The 27085-nt window shown below is 37.4% G+C and overlaps 1 protein-coding gene across 3 annotated transcripts in view; it reads left to right on the top strand.

Annotated features, from left to right (window-relative positions):
- The window catches only part of tbc1d22a (TBC1 domain family, member 22a), a 162744-nt gene that overhangs the window by 26381 nt on the left and 109278 nt on the right, over positions 1 to 27085 (top strand). Inside the window, exons 5-9 of one of the 3 annotated variants that reach the window (XM_084406331.1) lie at positions 4204 to 4274; positions 12554 to 12682; positions 16829 to 16891; positions 17181 to 17246; positions 23580 to 23694. In XM_084406331.1, coding sequence (XP_084262457.1) covers positions 4204 to 4274; positions 12554 to 12682; positions 16829 to 16891; positions 17181 to 17246; positions 23580 to 23694 — 444 coding nt within the window. The remainder of the gene's footprint in view (positions 1 to 4203; positions 4275 to 12553; positions 12683 to 16828; positions 16892 to 17180; positions 17247 to 23579; positions 23695 to 27085) is intronic. The other 2 variants (XM_084406333.1, XM_084406332.1) reach the window with 2 other exon arrangements.

A 27085-nucleotide genomic window follows, 5' to 3' on the forward strand; every position in this document is an offset into this window, starting at 1 on the left:
CTCACCTTCATGTTTTTCCAAGCCTGTAAGACTTCTTTTGAAGAATGTTCAGGCTGCTCTTTTCCCTGCTTTGCAAAAGTGAATGGAACAAAGAAGTTCCATCCGTCCGTCCATCCATCCTGTATTTCTTTCCGTCCGTCCGTCCAGCCATCAACATTTACATTGTGATTTCATAATCATGATTTCTATTAATCTGCAGATCAAATACAAATACAAAAAAAAAAAAAAAAAAAAGTCTGAGTGGTCTTGCAAAGAATGTTATGTGAAGAATAGTTTGGGTCAATTTTTCATTCAACATTTCATTTTCAAATATTGCCATCAATAATAATGAATTATGTGTAAATAAGTAAATCACGTCTGTTTTTACAGTCACTCAAATTTGCATTGCAGTCATAACAACTCTATTCATTATTTATACTCTTCAGTCTTAATTTTGCTCTGACAAAGAAACTGCACAAGAAACATCCAGCTCTGATATCAGAGTTTTTATTTTATTTATTTTTTAAATAATATAAAAACGCTTTCCCCAGAAGGCTCTTGTTGTATTCATGGCACATTTGGTCTGTTGTATAAATTTTTTAAACCAACCTCTGATTTAAAATTCAGATTTATCTTTGATGTCAAATAAAATGCATGCACATTACACTGCAGCCTGTTGTCAAGGCTCTGAGAAATGACTAATCCACGTTCAACACATTATGATCACAGCCATCAACCCTTGAAATATGCAATACAAATACGAAATGAGAAATATTTGCTATTAAAGTTCTTTTTCACTCTTTTAAGGCTCTGCAGGGACTCTTTGTCCATTTTAAAAGTCCAATTTGCCTCACTGAGATTTATTCACATTAGCACTCTTGGGTTCACATATCCACACTTACGCAGTGCTTATTGAAAGCATGGTGCGCCCATAGAATTCCAATGTTATAGGCTGAATCCTTTTTTTGGAGGCTATCCGCACTATTAAATATGTCAGATTATTGCGTCTTAAATCATTAGATGTTGAAAACGGTTTATCAGAGATGCCTTGATGACAGACTATTTACTGTTGAGAGCATATCAACAGATGTTTTAATTAAAAACTTGATTGTACTTTTTTCTATGTAGTGTACATTTTCTGAATTCATCCTTCTATTTGTGATGCAAAAATCAGCCATTATTTTGAACAACTTTGTTAATTGGATTTGATCGGAAATTTGTACAAAATACAATTTTATGCAAAATAGCCATGTTTATTTCCAGGATGATAACTGGATGTCACTCGCTGAACTAAGCATGTGCCTCATTCAAGAAGAATGAGCAGAACAACTTTCAGACAAAGTCATTTATAAAAGTATTCCTGTGTAAATTGCCAGTTCAGTATGACAATTTATGTAATAATGGTTTTACAAAATTTACAGAGCAATTTTTTTATGTTTATGTTTCATGCATGAGGTGCTGAGAGGTCAATTTGACAATATAGTGTACTGGTGTTTGTAACTGTATTGTTGCATGTAGTGTAAAGCTGCATGATTAATTGTTAAAGGATCACAATCTCGATTCAAACATCCACACAATCTCATTCCTAAATGACAATGATTCGCCTTTGTCTATTAAACCTTTGACAAAATCACACCGGGACATTCAAATCTGTGTTTGGGCTGCCGCTGACCCTGCAAGGGTATGGTTGTGTCTTTTACAAATATTCAAATTATCACAGTAATACTGGGACAAAAAGTTTAAAACTTGTCTACGGTAGTGATCAAAGTAGAGCAAGTCACCTTTTGAAAGTAACTTTACGCTTCAAGTGAAGATCGTATCAATTTCATTCTTACACCAGTAGGTGGCGACAAGTGACTGTTCAAAAAATTATTTGTCATTGAATCATTCACATAACACATTTGTTCAAAAACGCGGATTCATCCAGTAATGAAACAAGTGGTGTTTGAAAAAAAAAAAAAAAAAAAAAAAAATCGAATTAATTTAACATTTTAAATAGACTGCAGTTAACATTTTGTAAGAACCTCTAGTAAATTGCATGTTATTATGTTTAGTTGTCTGCTCTATTTGAAACAAAAAAAAAAAAAACAGAAAAAAAAAACAGTGTGTTGTTTATTTTTGGAGTAAACTGTAAGTGGTATTACTTTCTGAACAAAGCCCATGCTGTGTTTTTCATCAAATGTTGCCCACAGTTCTTTACATTTATGGTTCTCTGTGTGAATGTAGGCAATGTACTGGTGTTATCAAAATCTGTTTGCTTTATGAAGTCAACATGAAATTAAAATTGACCCTATTTTTCAAGTTGTTATTGTGCACAATTCATGGTTCATGTTATTATTATTAAAGTCCCCCTGTGGTGAAAATCAAGCTTTTAATGTTGTTTATATGTATATGTGGTGTTTTTAATATGCTTTAAGACAAACATGTGCAAATTCATAAGTCAACACCATTGCTGAGTATTTTCTCCTTAAAGGTATAGCGGAGGATTTTCCCGAATTTTAGAAAAGAACAGCCCTCTCCACTTTTTGAAAAAATGCACATGCGCAACACTCTACCTGCTCCCGAGAGGGAACGCCTATTAAACGTGTGCACGAGAGAGCATGCAGGAGCTATTCATAGTTTACATTAACTTTTACTAGCAGTGATTTTAAATGGATTTCTCCAAATAGCATGCCAAACTTTACCTGTCGAGTAGAAACTTCGCGACTGAGGCATCAGTGGGAAGCCCAACCTGTGTTTTGAGCACACGCCATCGTGTGAATCGTGTGCACGAGCACGTACGACGGCCTTACGTAAACATATCACCAGAATGATTGACACTTAGGAGGACCAATAGTCTTGATGATCCACCCGGAAAAAGAAAATCCTCCGCTATACCTTTAAAACTGCAGAACCAAAGACAGTCTCAAAAACACGGTTTGAAATCGCTTGTGTTTCTGACGTCACAAACTACCTTGTAACCAATCAGGTTAAAGGAGAACTCCGGTCAATTTTAACATTGAGCTCATTTTTTTGTACATTTGGAGTGCTGTCAGTACAGAGAACAACGACAAAAATCGGTGTTGCCTACACCGAGTTATCCTCTTTTTAAAATGTGCACCCTGTTGACTTCAATGGGGCAAGTTTTAAACCTGCTTTTAGCCTTTTAACATCCTTGATGTGTCATTACAAGTGCACAGGTCATGTGAGTGATTCCTTCGGAGTGAACGCGGGTGAATCTAACTGCAGTAGATGTGAAAGATATTAATAAAAATGATGTTTATTCAGCCAGCGCACATACCTGTATTTACGTCCTGTTTTCGGTCGAAGTCCACAGTAGTCGATTGTCGAGTTCACGCGCGTGATCATAGGTACTAAACCTAGGCGCGTGAACTCGACAATCGACTACTGTGGACTTCGACCGAAAACAGGATGTAAATACAGGTATGTGCGCTGGCTGAATAAACATCATTTTTTTTATATATTTCTTTCACATCTACTGCAGTCAGATTCACCCGCGTTCACTCCGAAGGAATCACTCACATGACCTGTGCACTTGTAATGACACATCAAGGATGTTAAGAGGCTAAAAGCAGGTTTAAAACTTGCCCCATTGAAGTCAACAGGGTGCACATTTTAAAACGAGGATAACACGGTGTAGGCAGCACCGATCTTTGTCGTTGTTCTCTGTACTGACAGCACTCCAAATGTACAAAAAAATGAGCTCAATGTTAAAATTGACCGGAGTTCTCCTTTAATGTGTGATCGTGAGTGGAGGCGGGTCTCAGTTGCATATTCATAGAACCGCGTATATGAGGCAAGGGTGTAGAGTTACATTCAAGCTATTTTAAGACATGAACGATTTTTTTTTTGTCATTTTGGTGATGAAAGGTGAGGTTTAAGGGATGAAATGATTGACTAAAGGGGGACTTTATATACCTCGTTAAATAAGAAGAACAACAACAACTGCAGAACCGCAATTAATTTAATTATGCCCAAAAAATCATGTAACTAATACTAATTATATAAAATACACAGTGGTTATTGGTGGGTTTTTACTGCAAAGCAAAACAAAACAAAAAGGCTGCAAATATCTCTGCATTTATTTGAGGAAACCTGCAGCATTTTGTCCTGCAGAATTTTGATGGCATTGTTTAATAATTCAGTCTATTCACAAGGGATAAACTCATAGTACTATTCTGAGTAAGTGACTTTCTGTCTAATAAAAATCTTTCCTGTCCGCAGATGAGCTTCGGAAGTTGAGCTGGTCTGGAATTCCGCGGCAGGTGCGCCCGATCACATGGAAGCTCCTCTCAGTAAGTAGAACGATCTCAGCGCACAGTGAAGTCCTGCATCAAATGGTCAAACTCATTAGAGAACTGCAGCGCACATCCATTACAAGATGAATCAAAGAATACATAATGCATTCTACATAAATACACATTTATAAGTAATTAGGCTTCCTACAAATGACTTCTAGGATGACATCCGCCTGGAAGCTCAGAGGTCCAGTCGACTGAAAACGAATGGTGCATTAAACTGTTTCAGTGGTCGAACAAAACCCGAATCTGTGAATGAGCAAAACCTACTTCTGTTAGGGCGACTCTTGAGCTGAATCCTTTACATAATCACTTGCTTCTTTTAAATCACGCATAAAGCTCTTTGGAAAGTTCTCAAATCATGCTGGGATATCATGAATCAAGCTGGGTTTTTTTTTTTCATGACAGCTGGAGTGTCTGCTGCTCTTTCTTGCCTAACTTTACCTTAACCACAAACAGGAGTTTTCACATACATGCATACATACACATGGATGGAAAATTAAACCATAAATTAAATTAACACCAAGTAGAAACATATGTTTCTGCACCTAACCTCGATAGATGTACCCGTGTGTTTCTCTTGGTAACTGAACATGTCCCTACTATACTTAATGGGAAATGTAATAATAACACCATAACAAAAAAAAAATTATAATAATAATGAGACAACAATAAGTATTTCCTTTTGTTTTCCTTTAATAGGGATTTGAATTCTACATCCTTTGAATTCTACAGCCATTCTTAATGCAAGTATGCAAATGAAGATGTGAATGCTTGACCAATGCACTTCAAACATGTGGTCTTGTTGAACATACTTAAAGAGATAGTTCACCCAAAAATGAAATTTGTGTCATTACCCTCATGTCGTTCAAAACCCGTAAGACCTTTGTTCGTCTTCTGAAGATATTTTTGATGAAATCTGAAATCTTTCTAACCCCCATGTGTGTGCCATTTAAACTGCCATTTTTAACTCTTCTTACTTAAAAACAACCTTTTACTAGAGAGCTAAAATAGTGCATACTAACAAAACTTCTGATGTAATGTGTACGTGCCGTTTTCTGTTGTGCCGTTTTTTGGGGGGGGTTTCGGGCGGTGCAATTGGATCTGTCCTGTATACCACACTGAAGATATTTTTGAATGCAGTCCAGCTGGAGAACTCGACTTTTCACTCGACGAGAAATCTCGTCCCATTTTAGTCTCGCGAGATCTCGTCACACACCTAGGATTCGACCTTCAAATGGTTTACTACAAATGGGCATGTAGGAAGAGCCGTGTAGATAAATGTCACTCCACTCCTTTGCCTCTTATGCTGGTTGATGCTGTTTCGGATCTCTCTCGGAGCGGTGTGAGTAGGGCCAGTTATATTGGAATTTGGAATGGGCCAGCTGGTAAGAACTGTCCAGGTAAACCTCCCCTGGCCCAACCAGTGTCAACCAGCATGGAAGGCAGGCTCACACTTGCTAGTACGCCCACTTCCCATGCCGGTCAACATTGATTCGAATCCCACTCTGAGCAGTGTAAACAGGATGCATACATTTTAAGAATGGGGAAAACATTTTAAGATTGACATAAAAATATACACATTTCACTTTTTATAATGGATGAAAGATATGAAGTACATAACTGGTGCAAAATTTCCCCCAGGACAGGACTGACGTGATGAGGGGGTTATGTGTGGTCTTACCCTTTGACACACAGACAGGCGGCAGTGTGCCCTCCTGCCACACTGATATATGATGTGCCAGTCTGAAACAGGATGGATTGGAGGGGGATATTTGATATTCTGACCCTCTTCTAGGCTAGTGTGCTGTCACACACACACACATCCAATTTACCCGTGTGACCTTCATTTGCCTACGGCTACCTCATCTGTCATCTTGACTTGAACCCTGGACTGCAGCCCCACTCAATCAAATCTCATCGATCCATGCTATTGGGCTCCTGCGCAGGTGTGCACATTATGAGTTCATCGGTGTGTGTGTATTTGTGTTTGAGTGAGTGGAGGGTGAGCGTGAACAGCTGGAAAGCATCCTTTAACAAGAGTAATGACCTGCGGAGGGCGGCATCACTGTTTGAATGGGCGCTTTAACGCATGATCAATTCTGTGCATCCTGCTGACGTCTCACAAACTGCCACCGAACTCCGCTCAACGCTTTCCTAAGAAGAAATCATTTCTCTTTTGTCAGGTAGCCCCTAGACAACAAAGATTTCATTAGTGGTGTTTGCTAAGGCAATAATCATTATTGCTCGTACACAGGATTTAATTTTGTACAAGTATTACATTTTGCAGAAATAACACATCCAGTATTATTTCTGTTTGTTATGCAGAGACCAAAATGTCATGGAGACTTGAGTTGGGTTCTTTTGTCTTTGGCCAGTAAGCAGCACCCTAGCAACCACCTTGAAATGCTGTAGCAAATGCCTAGAAACCACTTAACATCACTGTAGTAAACCACTTATAACACCCTAACAGACACCTAGCAACCTCTTCACATCGCTTAACAACCACCTGGAACACCTCAACAATCACCTGGCAACACCCTAGCAATAACCTAGCAACCACCTTACATCACACCAGAACCCTAGACATCACCTAGCAACTGCCTAGAAACCTCTGAACATCACTCTATCAGCCACTTATAACACACTAACAGTCACCTGGCAACCTCATAACATCACTCTAGCAACCACCTAGAACACTCCAACAGTCACCTGGTAACTACATCAAGCAACACCCTAGCAATAACCTAGCAACCACCTTACATCACACCAGAACCCTAGACATAACCTAGTAACTGCATAGAAACCACTTAACATCACACTAGCAACCACTTATAACACCCTGACAGTCGCCTGTCAACCTCATAACATCACTCTAGCAACCACCTGGAACACTTCAACCAACACCCTAGCAATAACCTAGCAACCACTTTACATCACATCAGAACCCTAGACATCACCTAGCAACTGCCTAGAAACCACTGAACATCACTCTATCAGCCACTTATAACACCCTAACAGTCACCTGGCAACCTCATAACATCACTCTAGCAACCACCTGGAACACTCCAACAGTCACCTGGTAACTACATCAAGCCAACACCCTAGCAATAACCTAGCAACCACCTTACATCACACCAGAACCCTAGAAATAACCTAGTAACTGCCTAGAAACCACTTAACATCACACTAGCAACCACTTATAACACCCTGACAGTCGCCTGTCAACCTCATAACATCACTCTAGCAACCACCTGGAACACTTCAACCAACACCCTAGCAATAACCTAGCAACCACCTTACACCACACTAGCAACCACCTAAAAAATTCTAGCAATTGCTTAGCAACCTCTTAACTATTGACTACCAATCACATAAAATTTTCCTCACAACCACCTAGAAGACCCTTGACTGAAACTACCCAGACTGTTAAAGAGAATGTCACATCCAAGGGTGCCGCACAAGTCCTGAAAAGTGAAGCCAAAGCATTTTGATCGCCCCCTTGTGGCTGGCTGCAGTACACCTAATAAACCCCAACCTAATGTAATAGAATGGGACGTGAGCCAAACTAAAAAAAATCCAATTAGACTTCAAATAATGTTTTTCCAAAGATCGTTTCTGTCATTTTAGGTAGTTCTTATCATGCAGATCTATGTTCAAGCGTACATTTTTCCAATAAATGTTGTTATTAGTTAGTTATTTAATGCTATAAAATCGGGGTGTAACATGCTCGCGATTAAGTGACGTAACGATGTAATCGGCATCGACCATTACTGGGATGTTTTGGCTTCGGTTTTCTACAGTGGAAGGAAGCGGAGACATGCTGTAAATCTTTTTATTTTTTTCATTTTTATACAGTTTATGATTACATCTGTCTGATCTTTCGACTTGATGCAAACACTATAGAAATGTTTGCCTTGTAACAGAGGGTTTCATTATCTGAGGTAATGGCACTGTCGACAAGACAAAAAGAGCTGGTGTTTTGCTCAGATGAGTTGAAATTTTACCCACAATCCCCATGCTGCCTTGTTTATTTGTGGGCATGACAGCAATAACTGCTGAAAAGTACTGGCTTGTACTAGTTTAAAAGTGCAGTTATGAGTGTTCTAAAGTAACATTTCGTAGGTGTGCGCTTTAAAAAAAATACTTACCTCAGTGTCTCATATTCTGTGGTAACTATTTTTTGGAGGTGGAAGACCCATCTTTTTCTCACCCACCCACACTCAGTGAAATAGCACATGGTGGGCTTTAATAAATAAAAGGATAAAGCTGTGCAGATGATTAAATGGTGGTTTCAGCCGCACTAATACGAGGTGTTTGAGTAATGGTGTCCCGTCGTGAGCAGGTGGGAGAGGGTTGATGCAGAGCCAGTGCCTGGACACAGACCTTACGCATGTGTTCATCCAAACCCAGCTGCTGGGAAACATTTATTACGGGCCTGTTGTTCCTGGACCTCTGCACCTGCTGTGAACAATGCCATGTTCTCTCTCTCTCTCTCTTTCTCTTTCTCTTTCTCTGGCAACAAAATGAGAACAACAACTTCATTTCATGTTCATTTCACCTCATGCGGTGTTAATACACGAGTGCTAGATCAGTGTTGTCTTCTTTTGTGGGTGTTCTTTTTGTAGATAAACAAAACAGTTCTTTTTGTAGATAAACTCTTTCATGCAGTGTGTAAAAGAGCTGTCTGAATGTAATAGGTCTGCAATGTTTTAAAGATCAAAGCGCACGACAAATAAAGTTATTGCCTGCTAATAGAGAATCGATTCTGAACTGCCGAAACGAGTCGCCAAGCAATTCCAGTCTCACTTTCTGTTACATACCTATGCAACAAATTTGGATAATGCCAGCCTATGGTTTTCATTGGCTGCCTGCGAACAACGTCTATTTTGATCCGCCTCAAACACTGTAGTTGTAGCTGAGGCCTGGAAGAGTTTGGTTCATGTTGTTGACGTGTCGAGAAGATGCTGTTTTCATTTCAAAAGGATGAGGACTCGCTCTGGAATTTATACGGAAAAACCGACGACATTGTTACTGTTCGTATCGTTGTGTGTCAAGTGCTGAGGAAGAGCTGAAATTCATATATGGTAGTGGAAAATTTGTTTCTGACGCCGCGTTAGACCAATCACAACAGACTGGGCCATCTGACCAATCAGAGCGGAGTAGGCTTTCAGAAAGTAGGGGTTTAGAGAGGTGAACCGTTTTCAGATTTTTTGGGAAATGAAGTGATGTGCAATGTTTATTAAGAGAGAATTAAAGTGTTTTTTTACTTTAGGTGCATTTAAACCGATTGTAGAAAACATCCAAAACAAAATTAGGAACCTTTAAAATACTTCACTTCTGGAAGCTGGTACTCGTGTTGGTCTGAAGAGGCATTGCATTGATGCCGGAATCCAGACAGTGTAAATAAGACTTTGCGACCCAACCTGACCCAGTATTGTGAAATTTTAAGACTAAACACATCGCTCAACATAGTTTAACATATTTGTATTTATTTTCAGTGTGCAAAACGAGACACACAGATTGTAATGATCTTGGCAGTATGTGTGTCCATTATTATTAGACAGTAAGGGGACGTCATTAGGTTATTTAACATTTATTTTCATCTCATGCCGTGTGACCTCTCAAGTAAAGATTTTAAAAGTTCTTGTCCAGTTATCAGTGTCTGACAAATTTTGTCTTGCCTAAAATTAAATATGAAACGAATTTAAAGAATATTCAAGGCACATGTAACTTGACAATTTCCTGTCATTTCCAATATTTTTTTGTTAGTTTTGTGAAATCATGCATAAAGTGTGATATTATTTAATTGTATGTAAATAGGACTAGGGCTGTCGAGTACTCAATTTAAAAAAAAAAAAAAAAATCCTCTATTGCAATTTACCCGTGTCGAGTAATTGGTGAAATATCAGAAGTGGCACATTCCAAGGACGAGAATCCATGAACCGCATTATTAGACCGTTTTCATACCATAGCAGAGTGCTATTATTAATTCACAAAGGTTGCGATTCAATTAAGTAAATATATGCCCTGTGGGTTATATATATAATATATGCGCTTTAATTATTTTACATGCGTATAGGTTTACATGCGTCTCGTTCACAGTAAATGCTGCTCCGCACAAACTGTTATTTACTTAAAGGCACAATATGCAACTTTTTTGCTTTAAAAATAGCAAAAATCACTATATGTTATTTATATTTTTTTTAGTTGTGTACTTACATTATCCTGACTGTTTCCAACAACTTTCAAACCAGGAGAATTTTGTAATTTAATTCGAAGACACGTCCCGTTTCTTTATTTCCGTTTTGTCGCCGTCAATGGCGTCATATCCGCGTTGTCCCTGGTTTCCGCTCGTACTGCCATAGCAACCAGAGCCCTCTGATAGTAACCAAGGTGACTGACGTGGACAACTGTGTAGTTCGCAATGTCTATTTGCACGCTGTTGTTGTTTCGTTCAAACATTATGGACCATGGCAAGCAGACTTTGGATAAAAAAGGAGAACTAAAAGGAGAATCAATATCAGCGCGGTGTTTTCGAGATGCCTAGAGCTCCCATAGACAGTATATAAACGAGAGCTCCACGTCCAAGACTTCGACCGCTCCTACATGTACTTTATTAAACAGGTGAGCACATTTACATAAAACTAATCAATGTTATATAGTTCAACAATGATAAAATGTTAGAATATGATCTGTATGTTATTCTAATGTTGATCTAGCTTACTGCTAGTCTCATACAGACAAACTAACACATACATTTCAACACATTCAAATGCAGTTTAGTGTGATAGTGTAATGTTAGACCAAGTGAAACAGCGCTGCGTTACCTCACAAGTTTAATTTGTCTAATAAACTGACCTGTGAGTTGTAATTCTGCACTTGCGTGTAGTTCGGTGAATGAAATGTCCATATTCCTTTTATATCCGTGGGACTCACGTCGCGTGTGGAGCTGATAGCTGTCTCTTAGCAATCCCGAACTGCTTCATATCACAGTCATGATAAAAACATCGATGTATTCACTCATCCATAAACATTATTAGATCGGTCGGCTTGACGTTGACGACAAGATCCATAATTCTTAGCAAATGTTGCGTCATCAAACTATGCTTTTGTTATTGTAAAATGGTTAGCGACCCCTAGCAGCGAAAAAATTACATACTGTACGTTTAATCTCCATCTCTGGGTTTGGATTGCTTATAACGTTTATCTGAGAATGCAGTGTGCGCCATTTTTAATCGATGTGTAAGGTAAATCATTTATAAACCTTCGCCAACACAAGAGAATACATAAATATGTTTCTAAATATGCAAACTGTTTATTGCCATTTCAAAATAAGTCTAAACCATGTCCATTGTCCACATATTCTTAAGAAATGACAGTTGCTGTAACATTTCTAACATATAGACGTGGCCAAATATTAAAGATTAAGTAAACATTTGAGTTAAATGTCTGGCCAATAGTGAACAAGAATTTGATCTGGAAACACCAGCAAAAAAAAAAAAAAGCCTCTTAAAATCTTAACGTTTTTGGAACTTGAGATTTGGTGGACATAACATTTTGTTGGGTTAGAATTTGGAAAATATTTGAATTTTCCTTGTTATGTCTCTCGTGATTCATATACACACTGTTGGATATTGTTAATATAAAAAAAAAAATAACTTGGAAAGCGTTTTATAAAAGTCCATAGGGTCAAACGTGCCCATAAGATAAAGAAACACTCCCATGCATGTACCCCATCAAGTTTAAGAATTAGCCTTTTTTAACTCTATGGTTTTCTGTTAATAATGTGAACTTTACTTATTACTTATGTTCGTGTGTTAGACTTAATTACATATACATATGCTAATGGAGCGTAGAGAAGAGCGCTGCTTGGCACACATACATCTTGTCACAGAACTCGACTGAGTGTGGAAGTAAAAAATAGCCACATGGGGGAGCGTCTTGTGTGATAAATGGATTTCTGTGCTTGTAGATTTTTGTGCAATCAATTACTTTATCAAGAGACTTTCTTTTCTGGGCCCGAACATCTGCTGTGTTCTCATTCTCTTGCTATGGCAGTAATAAGAGGAAATGTAACTTTAAATGTGACTGATATCAACTTAGTGGCTCCAAACTCTTGGAAACCTTAACTTTTCTGAGTTTTGATTTTAAATTAGCAGCTATTGTGCTAGTGCAGGCAAACAAACGTTTTGTTGGCGAACGCAGATCTATATCAGATTGATTTCGAGGTTTCTCGTCTGGGCCGCTGTAAACGTTAGTTTTTGTATTTACAGGGGTACCTGCCTGCCAATGCAGAGCGGAGGGAAAGCACGTTGCAGAGGAAACGGCAGGAATACTTTGGCTTTATCGAGCAGTACTATGACTCCCGCAACGACGAACACCATCAGGATACATACAGACAGGTAACTGACTATATTTAATTCTAGATAGGACACTTTGTGTTTTATGACTTATTTTATAAGCATTAGAGTCAAAATGTTTGTATATTTGTTGTCTAAACTATGATATATGTTAGATTCTAACATAAAATTAACTTAGCAGAAAAAAAGAAAAAAAACAGTACATGTGTATCATCCCATTGAAGTGAAAAAGAAAGGACTCCCTTTAGAATTTATGGTTTTGCTGTACGTAACAGAACATAATAAAAATCATCTGGTCGTTAGCAGGTCTGCAAATTAGGTAAATACAACCTCAGATGAACAATAACACATGACATATTACACCATGAATAAAGCCAAAATGGAAAAGCCATGCGTGACAAGCTAAGTACATCCTATGATTCAATTGCTTGTAGAGCCACTTTCAGCAGCAATAAGTTGAAGGGATGGTTTTCTATATGACAGTATCAGTCTCTTTACAACGTTGCTTCAGTTCATTGAGGTTTTTGGGCATCTGTTTATGCACGGCTCTCTTTAGTTCCCGCCGCAACATTTCAGTTGGGTTGAGGTCTGGACTTTGACTGGGCCATTGCAACACCTTGATTCTTTTCTTTTTCAGCCATTCTGTTGTAGATTTGCTGCTTCTTGGGATCATTGTCCAGTTGCATGACCCAAGCTTTAGCTTTCTGACAGATGGCCGCACATTAGATGGACTCTATAATACTTTGGTATACAGAGGAGTTCATGGTCGACTCATTGACTGCGAGGTGCCCAGGTCCTGTGACTGCAAAACAAGCTGAAAATGATCACCCCTCCACCAGCATCACAGACAGTTGGTGTGAGGTGTTTGATATGCTTTGTTTGGTTTTCGCCAAATGTGGCGCTGTGCATAATGGTCAAACATCTTCACTTTGGTCTCGTCTGTCCAAAGGACGTTGTTCCAGTAGTCTTGTGGTTTGCTCAGATGCAACTTTGCAAACCGAAGCTGTGCTGTTGTGTTCTTTTTAGAGAGAAGAAGCTTTCTCCTGGCAACCCTTCCAAACATGCCATACTTGTTCCGTCTTCTTCTAATTGTACTGTCATGAACTTGAACATTTAACATGTTAACTGAGGCCTGTATAGAGTCTGAGATGTAGCTCTTTGGGTGTTTTGCGATTTCTCTGAGCAATGAGCAGTGCACGGCCTGACCTTGGGGTGAATTTGCTGGGACTCCTGGGACCATTGGCAACTGTCTTAAATGTGTTCCACTTGTGAATAATCTTCCATAATGTAGAATAATGGACTTCAAATTGTTTGGAAATGGCCATATAACCCTTCCCAGACTGATGGCAGGAACAGTTGCTTCTCTAAGATCATTGCTGATGTCTTTCCTCCTTGGCATTGTGTTAACACACACCTGAATGCTCCAGACAAGCAGCAAACTGCCAAAACTTCTGCTTTTATAGAGTTAGTCACACATGCTGATGATAAATTAATCAAAGGCATTTGATTAGCAGCGCCTGACTGCTACTTACCCTATTAATTCCCATGGAAGCAGAAAGGATGTACTTAGTTTGTCATCCATGGCTTTTCCATTTTGGCCTAGTTTTTGTTAAATAAATAATGACATGATGTAATATGTCATGTGTTTTTGTTCATGTCAGGTTGTATTTATCTCATTTTAAGACCAGCCAAGGACCGGATGATTTGTTATGTCCTGATACATAAAACCACATAATTCAAAAGGGTGTCCTCTCTTTTTCACATGACTGTGTGTATATATAGAAACATGTATAAGATATATAATATATAAGAACATAGGTGTCATACAAACTGTATTGGAAACTTGGTTGAAATTGAATTATGTATAAATGCTAATAATGCTGATATAATATTTAGTAGTCTTTTCACTGGAGAAAAAGAGTCCCTGTTTTGTAAAAAAAAAAAAAAAAGGGTCTCATTCACTAAGCCTGCATACACACAATTTTGTGCATGAAATCAGCATACAAGCAAATCATGACTCACCAAAAACTTGTGTACTAAAATTTATTCTAAATAAAAAAATTAAATAAAAAAGGAACTGAAACCACTTGTACGCAAAAAGCACCTACTCTTTTATATTTCATCTTAACATGACTATACTTATTAGAAGTTTTATTTTTATTATTTATACATTTAATTATATGATATTAATTATGTATACAATTATATAATAAATTAATAAACAATTAAATTTAATTTCATCATATATTTTATCATATACAGTGAAAGAGTAAGACAAGTTTGACTAGAGTGACGAAAGGTTGTGCAGAAAGCCTTCATAATAGAGATGGTTTGGACACGGCCACTCATTTACAATACTCCAAATTCACTAACAATACAACGAGATTAAGAACAAATTCATGTGGGTACGCACGTGTTGTGAATTAGGCGAGATTTTTCTGGAGAGGTTCTCCCCTGCGTACAAATACGAAATAATCCACACAGTTATTAGTGAATGAGACCCAGAGTTCCCATTTTGTACCCTATTTGTGGAAAAGGCCTCCTATGTTTAGAGAATGCTGCTAACTGAACTTTATACAGGATGATGGCAATAATTAGCTGAATCAAAGACTCTGGAGATTATTCAGAACTTCCTGTGTTTTCCTTTTTAATTTCCTGTACAGCTCTGCACGGCCAGTGCTAATTCTGCTGTAAATAGAATAAGTTTTAAGTTCAAAGCCAGCAGTTCAGTTTTGCCAGGGGTTTAATGTGATGTAGTCAGGGGTTTTGGTTGCGTTTTACCTACTGTCGAGGTCTTGGCAGCAGCAGTTTGTTAGCTTTGCCAAAAACACTGTTATGTTAGAAGCTCCGAGTGTTTAGAAATGCCACCAGCAGATAGTGTTTGATTATTTAGATGCTGAAGAGGAAAAGATGACAAGGAATGTTTAAAGCTCCAGTGAATTGGCAGGAGGATATGAAGATCAAACTGTTGCTGTCACTCTGATCTGATAAATGTCTACCTGATTTAAGACTGCCGTCTAGTGATCACTGACGATGTGAGATTCACGCGTTTGTTTCTCCTCTCGAAAGCTATATCTGGGTGATTCTCACCGGCCTGTTAAGAACATTTCTTGTATTTCACTTTAAAATGATAAATAAAGAAGTAAGGTATATTTAGTTGCTTTTTACCGTCATTAAGGCTTTTTTTTTTTTTTTTTTTTGACATTTTCATGACAGCACTTATGCCCAAGTCAGGAAAATGATGTTAATAAAAATATTTAAATTGTGGATATTTTACATAAATAAAATGGAAAATAAAGATTGGTTGTATATTAAGATATTATTGTGGCATTAGTACAATAATAAATGCTCACAACAATAATGCAAAATAATGTTTTAAAAAAAAAAAAAGTATCTCATATATTAAATGCATCATTTTAGTATTTGTACTGCCTTTAATTTATGCAGATTTAAAAAAAAGAAAAATCCAGACTTATGCCCTCATTCATATGACTTGACTTGACTTGACTTAATGAGAATTACCACTGAGTAGAATTGGGTTGCAAAGTGCTTAATTATCATGAAAATATGCACAAAAAAAACATCTAATGCAACCATCATAATGTTTAGGGATGCACCGATATGAAAATTTTGGCCGATAATCGATATTTCTTTATATTTGAAAGGCGATGACCGATATTTTGGCCGATAAATCTAAATCTAAACAATTTCGAGAGGCTGATTACAAAAACAAAAGTCTCACCATTAAAAGCCACGTCCCAAGCACACAATTATAATGTTCTCATTATAATTTTATGTAGCCTATATATGACAGATTTTGCATGTCGCACTTTACTGTATTTTCCATTTTATGAAGTGATTCCAATCATATTTCAGCAAATTCAAAACCATCATGGCGAACAGTGCGCATCTGAAGAGTCTCAGCTGAAGGAAATAATCCATTATTGATTGGCTTTAATATATCGGCCAAATTTTCTTATCAGGCCGATAACGATACCAGTAAAATGAACATATATCAGCCGATACCGATATGGTGGCCGATATATCGTGCATCCCTAATAATGATCATACTTGTGTATTTGTGTGTTTGTCATCTCTCAGTTCCATAACTCTCTATGTTCTTGACATCGACATTTCGTATATATATATATGTGTGTATGTGTGTGTGTGTGTTTTCTGAACCATCAGATTCACATAGATATTCCCCGAATGAGTCCGGAAAGTTTAGTTCTACAGCCCAAGGTGACCGAGGTAAGAGGACTGATGGTCACGCCACATGCTTCTGTCCACCCAAAAGCACGTTACTCAATCATCATCCATCTGTCTGTCTGTCAAACTGTCTGTCTGGTCTCGATCTCAAAATGTTTTGGGTTGGAAATCTTGCGTTAAGGTGCACAGGAAGTAGAATGCAGAATTCAGTGAGTTTCTTCTCAGGTGCAGCCTCTAACGGGCAGACCCCGTTTCTCTTCGAGCTTTCTCGCTGCCGTTCTGTCCTAACCTGCTTGTGCTCCTCTTTTTTTTTTGTGTCTCTTCCCTGCAGATTCACATTGACATACCGAGAACTAATCCTCTTATACCTCTCTTTCAACAAGCTTCTGTGCAAGAGGTGAGAAGTTTGCACCACCCATTTTACTCAGCTTGACTCGTTCATCCTCACAAACTCACACCCAGACACAAAGAGCATCTTAAAGAAACTATCCACCTTGAGCATTCTGTCATCCTTATCTCATTACAAACCATGTGAGTTTATTTCTTCCATGAAACACAAGAGGAGAAATCTGAAGACTGTGTAGATTTAGAATGATTGGGAAATAAAGCTTTCAGGTTTCAATAAGGATGCAGCTGAACCATAGAAGTCATAGAAGTGATCTATACCTATCATTGATGTGTGGACAGTTGGAGAACTGACTAAAACCTAAGCCGGTATTCACTGGTAGTCTTAAGCACATATACACAAGTTGAGGGGAAAAAATGTAGTGTTATTTAAAAATGTATCTTACATAAAGAAATGGGAAAAGTCCCACAATAACGCATAAAAACACCCGTTTTATTGTAAATATTATACCATATTTTAATTTGAAAGTTACATCTTTTAGTGTTTGTTTTAAATTTGTTCATTTTAATTTAAAAAAATCCACACATAATGAGAATCATCATTGAGACGAATTTGGTTTTATGATATAAAATATAAGGGCTTAATTTCCACTCTGTTCCTTCAGAAAACATAGTTATAATAATATAGTGCACAAGTCCTTTTTTAACACTTATGATGCTTTTGAATACATTTTAAAGCTTTGAAAAATGTAGTCCCGATTCATTATAATTGTGTAAGCAAGAGCAAACAATACATAAAAAAAAAAAAAAAAAAACATTATTCCTTGGGAGAATATTGCTCATACAGGTTTGAAATGACTTGAGATGAGCAAATCATTTTTAATTTGAGAACTAATCCTTTGAACTAAGTTCGACCACATTAAGCAGGAGCAGGTTGCTAATTGTTGCCAAGTTGGTTGCATGTTGGCTTTGAAATGCTCTGTATTTGTGTCACATGATAGCATGCCAGAAAAAGTCTTGCAATGATGAATGCACTAACAAATTTCTATTAGCGAACACACTTTAGTTATGCCCTCAAACACACCGCTATCCCCAAATGTACTGTGCAGTCAAAATGGACAGCATGTTCTGTTCCAAACCCTGAGCTGCTTTGCTTTAACTGAGAAGAACCTTTACATTTACAGATGCAGATGTACAGATTTAGTTTTGGGCAACTCTGCTCAGAGTTTTGCTCCAACCCTCATTAAACACACCTGAACCAGCTAATCAAGCTCTTCAGGATTACTAGAAAGCTACAGGCACGTGAGTTTTATCAGGGTTTGAGCTAAAGTATGCAGGACAGGCGCCCTACCGGTCCAAAGTTGCCCATCCATGATCTTACAATAGAGGAAGAAAGCAATTCAACAATATTCGTAATATGAAATGTCACATTTGTTTGACAACTAGATAAGGAGGCAAGCTAGATACGAATCTGAACCTGATAATTTTGTCAGAGTTTGAATATACAAAATGTTTTAAATACAGTAGGTCTCACCCAGGGTTATTATCGTTAAAGCTATTAAAAACATTTATGTTAATTGAAATAAAGCTGAAAGTATACAATGCAAATATGGTGGCATAAATAGATGGACACAAATCAAAAGCACATAATCAAATTACTAAAACATATGCTAAAATTAACATGGCAATTCAAATTTACAAATAAAAGCTAATTCAGAATAGTTTTAACTTTACAATAAGGTATAATTTGTTAATGTATTGACTAACAGTGAACAACATACTTGGACAACATTTGTTAATATTTGTTAATGTTAATACAAATACAGTTGTTCATGTTAGTTAACTGCATTTACTAATGTTAACAAATACAACTTTTGATTTTAATAAGGTATTAGCAAAATTTGAAATTAATATGAACTAATATTAATAAATGCTGTAGAAGTATTGTTCACTAACTTTAACTAAAGTAGTTTAACTAATGAAACCTTGTAAAGGGTTTCCACAATAATAAAACTAAAATAACTCTGATTTAGAAAAATACATCAACATGTATTCAAATATAATGCATAATACACATGATTAATTTGAATGCACATACATTTGACTTTTTTTGCTCTAATGTGTATCTAATTTATTTGCCTAATTTTTTTATCTTCATTTTAGCACACGTCAAATCAGACATGTGAATTATTCTTCAAATGTATTAAAAGATCAAGAAAACACTAATCCAAATGCAAAGTAATGAACATATGACTCCATATGAGAAAATGTCATGAACTTGTAATTTCAATGAAAAACTTAGATACAAAATTTTCCGTGAATTTATATGGAAACAAGCTTTAGGAGCTTTCCATCTTTACTCTCCTCATGTTACGTTGCATTCGGAGATCGACTACTTTTGACTGACAAAATTCCAGCCACCGTACAAAACCTTTCTTTTTAGTAAACTTTGTGTACACAAACAATGTAGTCAATGTAGTCAAAGGTGATACTTAGAGCACAGTTTTGTGTTGTGTCGAGCCTTCTAAGTGTTTTAAAAATAGCGATTTTGATGCTATCATAGAAGTGCCCCATGCACTCCCATTCAAAAGGCATTTTGACCTAAAACGAAATCTTAAAAGTGGCGTTTCTATTCTAATTATGCTTTTACACGAAAGTTTGACTCGGGTAGATTAACAAAAAGAGCCTGTGTTCAAATTTGGCGAGAGTTACCCATTAACTACCCCCAACACGGCCTTTCAATTTCATATTCAATTTAGTGTGATGGGCTCTCAAGACATAAATTTCCATCGCAAACACATGTCTGTCGATGCATCGTGGCCCTGAGCAAGAATCCTTCTCCATTTCCCACTGCTGCCTTTTAAAAAATAATTTCGCATTTAAAAGGAGAATCAAAAACAAGCAGTGTTTGGAGAATGGCGATCTTCACTGTGGATGTCTCCTAACCAAATAAATGGATAATATTTTCACTTCGGGTGCTTCAGTGCACTCCGGCTCGCCCATTGATTTCTGCTGGCCGATTTAGTGTCTAATTTCCACTATGTAATGGGCTTCTGCAGGAGATCTTGCCTTGACTACCTCGAGGAGGAGAGACTGGGTGGGAGGGTTCGAGAGAGAAAAGAGGCAGGAGATGTCAGCTGTGTGGAGAAACTCACATTATCAGTCTAAAGTCTTTGATAAATGGAGCTTTGATCATAGAAAAGAACGCAGATGAGAAAGCCGCACCATTTGATCGACACAATCGGGAAAAAAATGAATGCGAGCTGCCGTGTACACACATTTATTGTTAAGGGCTCAACGTGAGAGATGAGTTTATTTGGGGATGACAGATACATTACGTCCTGAAAGGAGCGCGGGAGATGTCAGTTGCATGCGTCAGAGAGAAGAGAAAGAGAAAGTCTTCCATTTTTCCCTCTTGATTTAAGTCAAACTTCTTGCTTCTTTCCATTGTGCTGTCAGCAAGGTGAGACGAAAACACACAAACAACTGTCACCATCACTTTGAATTAAGGTATTGCCTTCAAAGAAAGGAACGCAAAAAAGTCCCATAAAAAGTTTTATTTTTTTTACTGTCAAAAAGATCAACTTAAAAACAATATCTGGAGTTAAAGAGCTGAAGTTACTCAAAACTCAGACAAGGCTACATAAATGTATTTAAAGAATGAACACGGTTTTACGAAGTAGGAATTGCTCCCGAAGCGCATTTTTTACTCAAATTACTGATAAAAAAAGTAACAAATAACAATTTATTTTTCATGATAAAAATAACACATTAAACTGAAACTGTTGACGAAAATGACAATACAAAATAATGCCGACAGACATTAACATTGCACAATGTTTTTTGAAGAAAAATCTAAGAAAAAGTGATGTGCTAGTGTGTGTAAGTTATGAATGCACTCTTTCCTTAAAACACTAAAACACAAACTCATGTAGAGTGAATATTGTATGACAGTGGTGCACATTATTATGTTGATGGAGCTCAGGCTTTCACAACAGCAAGGGCAATTTTCACATGTTTTTGTTAAATATTGAACATTTTTGTGACACTTAAGGGTTAATGAATGGCACCCCTGGTAAATATGATCAAAAATGGCTGTAAAAAATAAATCTGCATTGTTCATCCTTTTGATCTTTCATTCAAAAAATTTGCAAAAATCTAACCTTTCTTTGAAGTAAAAGAATTGAAAGTGGGGGGTAAATCACATTATGAAATAAATGTTTTTCTCCAAAACACGTCGGCCACAATTATTGGCACCCCTAGAATTTTTACAAGTAAAATATCTCTGAAGTATATTCCCATTCATATTTACCTTTTTTTTTTTTTAGCACACCAGGGTGACTAGGAACGTGAAAGTCCAGCTATGACTTCTTGTTTCACATGAGTTTAAATATGAGGAAACACAAAGGCCAAATTGTTGAGCATCACAAAATAGAAAGTGGCTGTAAGAAAATATCTAAAGAATTGAAAATCTCCATTTTGACCATCAGGGCAATAATTAAGAAGTTATAATCAAGTAAAGATGTTACGAATCTGCCAGGAAGAGGACGTGTGTCTATATTGTCTTAATGCACGGTGAGGAGGAGGATAAAAAATCAAAACCTGACGGCTTCTGCTAGAAATCTTATAATGGGCCGTGGTTGGATCTTCCATCAGGACAACGGTCCAAAACAAACATCAAAATCAACACAAAAATGTGTTACGGATCACAAAATGAAGCTTCTGCCATGACCGTCCCAGTTCCCTGACCTGATGAGTGGAGTGAACTGAAGAGAAGAAGCACCAACATGAACTTGTGAATCTGAAGGATCTGGAGAGATTCTGTATGGAGGAATGGTCTCTGATCTCTTGTCAGGTGTTCTCCAAACTCATCAGGCATTATAGGAGAAGACTCAGATCTGTTATCTTGGCAAAAGGAGGTTGCAAAAAGTATTTAATAAAAGGGTGCCAATAATTGTGGCCAACGTGTTTTGAAAAAAAAAAACATTTATTTTATAATGTGATCCCCCCCCCCACTTTCAATTCTTTTACTTCAATGAAAGGTTAGATTTTTGCACATTTTTTGAATGAAAGATCAAAAGGATAAACATTGCAGATGTATTACAGCCATCATATTTACCAGGGATTTGATTAATTCTGACCACAAGTTCCACAACTGTACATCCACTGGTTGTTATCGCAAAAAAACAAACAAAAAAAAAAGAGAGGGTGATCAGTTATATTGCGTTAACCAGCTGGAAATGCATTATCCCACTTATTACACTGCTACTTGCAACATAAGTAAATAATTAGGCACAAAATATTGAAATATTTAATTAGCTCATTAAAAACAAGGCTTTAACTAACAAAAACAGTTCCTAGCAAGCAGCTTTGAACCTAGATGATGTCCAAAAAACACAAACATTTCAGGGATAATCTACAGTCAAATCAGTTGTTACACAGCTTTTCACCAAATAAATAATGAGGGGGACATGAAATATTGATTTTAAAAGTTTTAAAATCGTACCCGTTTATGATCTTAAAATCCATTAGATTGTACAAAACAATTGTTCTATACCAACAAGACAAACACTTCAACGATATTAAAGGGTTAAAATGAAAATGATACCATAATTTACTCACCCTCAAGCCATACTAGGTGTATATGACTTTCTTTCAACCAAACACAATCGGAGTTATAGTAAAACATATCCTGGCTCTTCCAAGCTTTATAACGGAAGTAAATAGAGCCTGAGTTTTTAAAGCTCCAAAAAAGCGCATCCATCCATCAATCAATCCAGGGGGTTAATAAAGAGAGAGAGCATCTGCGGTGGGATACGAGATACACGAAACAAGCCTCACAAAACCCATTGCCATTCGCAACAAACACTTTCACACCGAGATGCCCTTTCCAATGTCACAACTCTGGTATCATCTAGAATTTCGAGTTTCCACGTTTGCAAATACAGCTATGAGGAAATTATAAATGCCTTATTCTTGTTTCCTCTTAAAAAAAATCAGAATTAGCATATAATTTGCATCAAAACTGAGGTATACTGTGGGCTAAAGTCTATTCCTAGGCCTCATATAAAGAGAGTGCGCCATCTAATAATAAATATGCACACAGCTAATTGTAATTTCTCACCTTGCTGTCTACGCCATTGAATGTTGTGATGTTAATGATTAAAAAGCTCAGAAGGCTTAATTGATTTTCTTAATTGATTGCTAGCTGGGGGTGGCTGATCCCACTGTGTCTCTAATTAAAACCGTTTGAGTGACCTTGTACGTTCAGATTCTGCTACTAACAGTTTTCATGTTGTATTGCATGATTCAATGTAATTGCTACTTGCATATAAATGTTGAGCATATGTCCTGATATCTTCTTTTTTGCAACTTTTTTTTCTAGATCTTTGAGCGAATTCTGTTCATCTGGGCGATACGACATCCAGCAAGTGGTTACGTTCAGGGCATCAATGACCTTGTCACACCCTTCTTTGTGGTTTATGTTTTCGAGTATATTGGTAAGTCAATAACTCTTTTGCAATATGATATATGCATATGAAGTCTCATAATTATGTATAAGGCCCTTGCAGACTCCTAAAACAGCACAGCTGTGTAAACTCACAAGTTTTTCTGTTCTTCGCTTTTGGTGTTTAGCCAGCGTTGGTGTTATACCAACTGAGTTATGCCCAGTGGCATGGATTTTAATGTCATTTCTCGATCACATTTTTCAATATTTGTCATAACCTGCCCGTTTAAGCTCTTCCAAGGATCTTGAGTTTGTCAGATTAAATCTTTGTGGCTGTTCCCAATGTCTTTCTATTTCTTGACCTTTACACCTTTGAGCGTATGATTTCTAGTAGACTAAACGGGCTGTCCAGACTAATGATTGTGAAGGGCCCAGAGGGACCCTTCCAATGGACTTATGGGACAGTAACATCCTGAACCATGCAATGAGCAAGGCTCGGCTCAATTGATGCACTCAACGGGTGGAGGATAAGGGGCTTTTCCCCAGGCTCTGCTGTTGTTGGCATCTATGAGGATACATTTTTCCTGGGTCATTTCCTTGAGTCATTTCTGAATCAAATCCCCCAAGTTCCATCCAATTTGTTCTTCAGGCCAAAAACAAACTCTACACAAGTACACAAATGCTTTGCATTTGCTGAAAGAGAAAGGTTACACCACATCACTGCTCATTTGCACACATTTCTGCTCAACTTTGTTGCCAACAGTCGCAGTTGCCCATGTCGCAGCAAATCACTAACTTCCTTGAAAACGAATGACTTCTGGTCGCTTTGTCACAGCAAATCACTGTCAGTGTGAACGCCCCTTCATGAATTACGTTCTGATGTTTTTATTAATGCAGTTATTTGTGTGATATGAAGGTTTCGAATTAAAGGGTTGGTTCGCAAAATCAGTCATCATAATCATCGCATCGCATCATTCCAAAATCATAAAACTGTCATTCTTCGTTCTTTATTTTTTAATAAAACCTGATATATTTTTAATCCATTTGAATAGAATGGTTTAATCCAAGTCCTCTGAAGAGACATAATTGCTTTATGATTAGCCAAGCTTGCGTATTTGAGCTTACGTTGAACATATTTGATGTATTCTATGTATGTGTGTTGATCAATGTTTATATGTGAATAAAAGCCTAAATTAAATCTGTTGTTGATTTATATAAAAGCAATCGTGTCTCTTCACAAGACTTGGATTCATATGGAATACTTTGACAATGTCTTAATGAACATTTTTTTTTAGACTTTCAGTAGAGGGACAGAAATCCCTCAGGTTTCCATTTAAAACATCTTCATTTTTGTTTTGAAGAAAAACATCTTATGGGTTTGGAGCAACACAAGTTTGTTTTGAATGGTGCACAACATCTTGTCGTCAGAAGTCCTGCAGCGATGTTGCTTGGATTTAATGCACCATTTGTTATTTCCTTATTGGTTTTCTTTCTCCCAGCAGAGTTTCTGCTGTTCACGTGGTAAAATGAGATTCTTAATTGCTCTTTCTCTGAAAGGCATACTTTATTTGTTTTGTATGCCTCTGTGTTTGTATACTTGTCAGAAGACAACGACAATGCCTGAAGAAGGCCCTTGTTCTCCCAGGATAAAGATGTTTGGGACAACTCTCTCTCTTCACTGTGTGCGGAGGAAAGTTTGCAGGAAAATGTACCTGGACCAAATTTCTCAGCAATTTATTTCCCTCAACTCCACCCGGCGCAATAAGGCATGGTGCCATGTGTGACAGATACTCATTCAAAGTGTGCTATGTGGGCCAAGTGCTGACTGTTGAGGGCAAGCAGTAGCAAAACATCACGGCTTCACTCTGATGAGACACGCATATCCATCAATGTATTCGTAACGGCGCACACCAAGGAATCCTTACTTGTCTACAGTGTTTAGGAAGCTACTTTAAATTGTGATTAGCTTGGGTATATACAGTTTTAAAGTAGCTTAACTTCATTCAGTCTCAGGATGAACTACGGATGAATAGTTCATTGAAAAAAAAAAAATTCTGCCATCATTTACTGTGAGTAATGAGAGTCCACACCTTTGACGTTCATTCTACTGTGAAACACAAGGAGACATTTTGAATGTTTGAGTCCCATGCAGTTACAATGAACCGGGACTGAAGCTTTCAAGGTTCAGAAAATCATAAAAATGGTCCATGACTTTAGGACTACATTCCATGTCTTTTGAGTCGTACAATAGCTTTGTGAGAAACAGACCAGAATTAAATTGGTTATTCACTAAGAAGCTTGACATCGCCCTTGCTCTTCTTGGAAAGCGTTTTGGCAGCGCAGCATTTTTTTTTTCAGTTGAGACGCTTTGCTTGTTATGATATGGAATATCCGCGAAAGTGTTACTAGTATCTCATTTCACACATATTTTGTTTCTGTGTTGATTCTATATTAAAATGTCGATACAATGTAACGTATTTTTTCTGGCTCTTGTTTCAAATTATTTTGTTCCGTTATTATGCTTGTTGTTGTCATCTGTTGACGTTGTACAAGCAGAATGTGGCGGTTGGTCGGCGTGTGGTATTAGTCCCGCCTCTCCTCCACTGTGATTGGACGGTTGGGTAAAAAGTGACAGTGATGAGCGCTGCGTTTTACCCAAAGTTGAACATTCTTCAACTCTCGGCGACCTGTATAAAATGCAGAGCGCTCAGCGTGAAAAAAAACGCTCAACGTCTCGTTACGCTTATGGATTTTTAAAAACGCAGAACTCCCATTGAAAACAATTGAAAAAATACGCCAGCCGCGTGCAAAAAACACATATGTCTTTGGTGGACACATGGCCTAAATGGTACTGTTGTGTATATGAACCTTGTAAGTTATTGCATGGGAAAGAATGACCACCTTCAAAATTTGTTTTCTAAAGTAGAACAAGTCTTACAGATTTGAAATGACATAATGGTGAGGTTAAGAATTTTCATTTTTCAATGAACTATAAAGTTTACAGCTACTTTTAATTAGTTGCTCGCCAACGCCGCTCGTCTGAAATACTCTGGATCAGAGCATAAGCCCCTTTTTAGTCAGTGTAGAATGAAATACGCCCACAAATTCCTTTTATCAGAATTGTGCTATTTACTTTAAGCCACAGATCGTTCTTGATTCCTGCTTTAAAAAATGTATGATGACAGGGCTAAATTAGGGGCCAGTTAGTGCTTTGGCTGTGTGTACCTTGCTGTTAGGGCATTTCATTATTAAACAATCATTTTCATTACGCCTGTAAATAAAGGCTAGAGGAGACAGGGAAAATCTTCATTGGGGATTTTCTGCCCTTGTTCCAAGAGCCTTCAAAATACATTTGAATACGATTTGCCTACAACAAATGAAATTTCTAATCTACTCTGTGAGTTTTTGGACTGAGAAGGTCAAGGTCTAATGGAAGAAAAAAC

This window comes from Rutilus rutilus (genome assembly GCF_951802725.1).
Source record: "Rutilus rutilus genome assembly, chromosome: 4".
Classification (NCBI taxonomy): Eukaryota; Metazoa; Chordata; class Actinopteri; order Cypriniformes; family Leuciscidae; genus Rutilus; species Rutilus rutilus.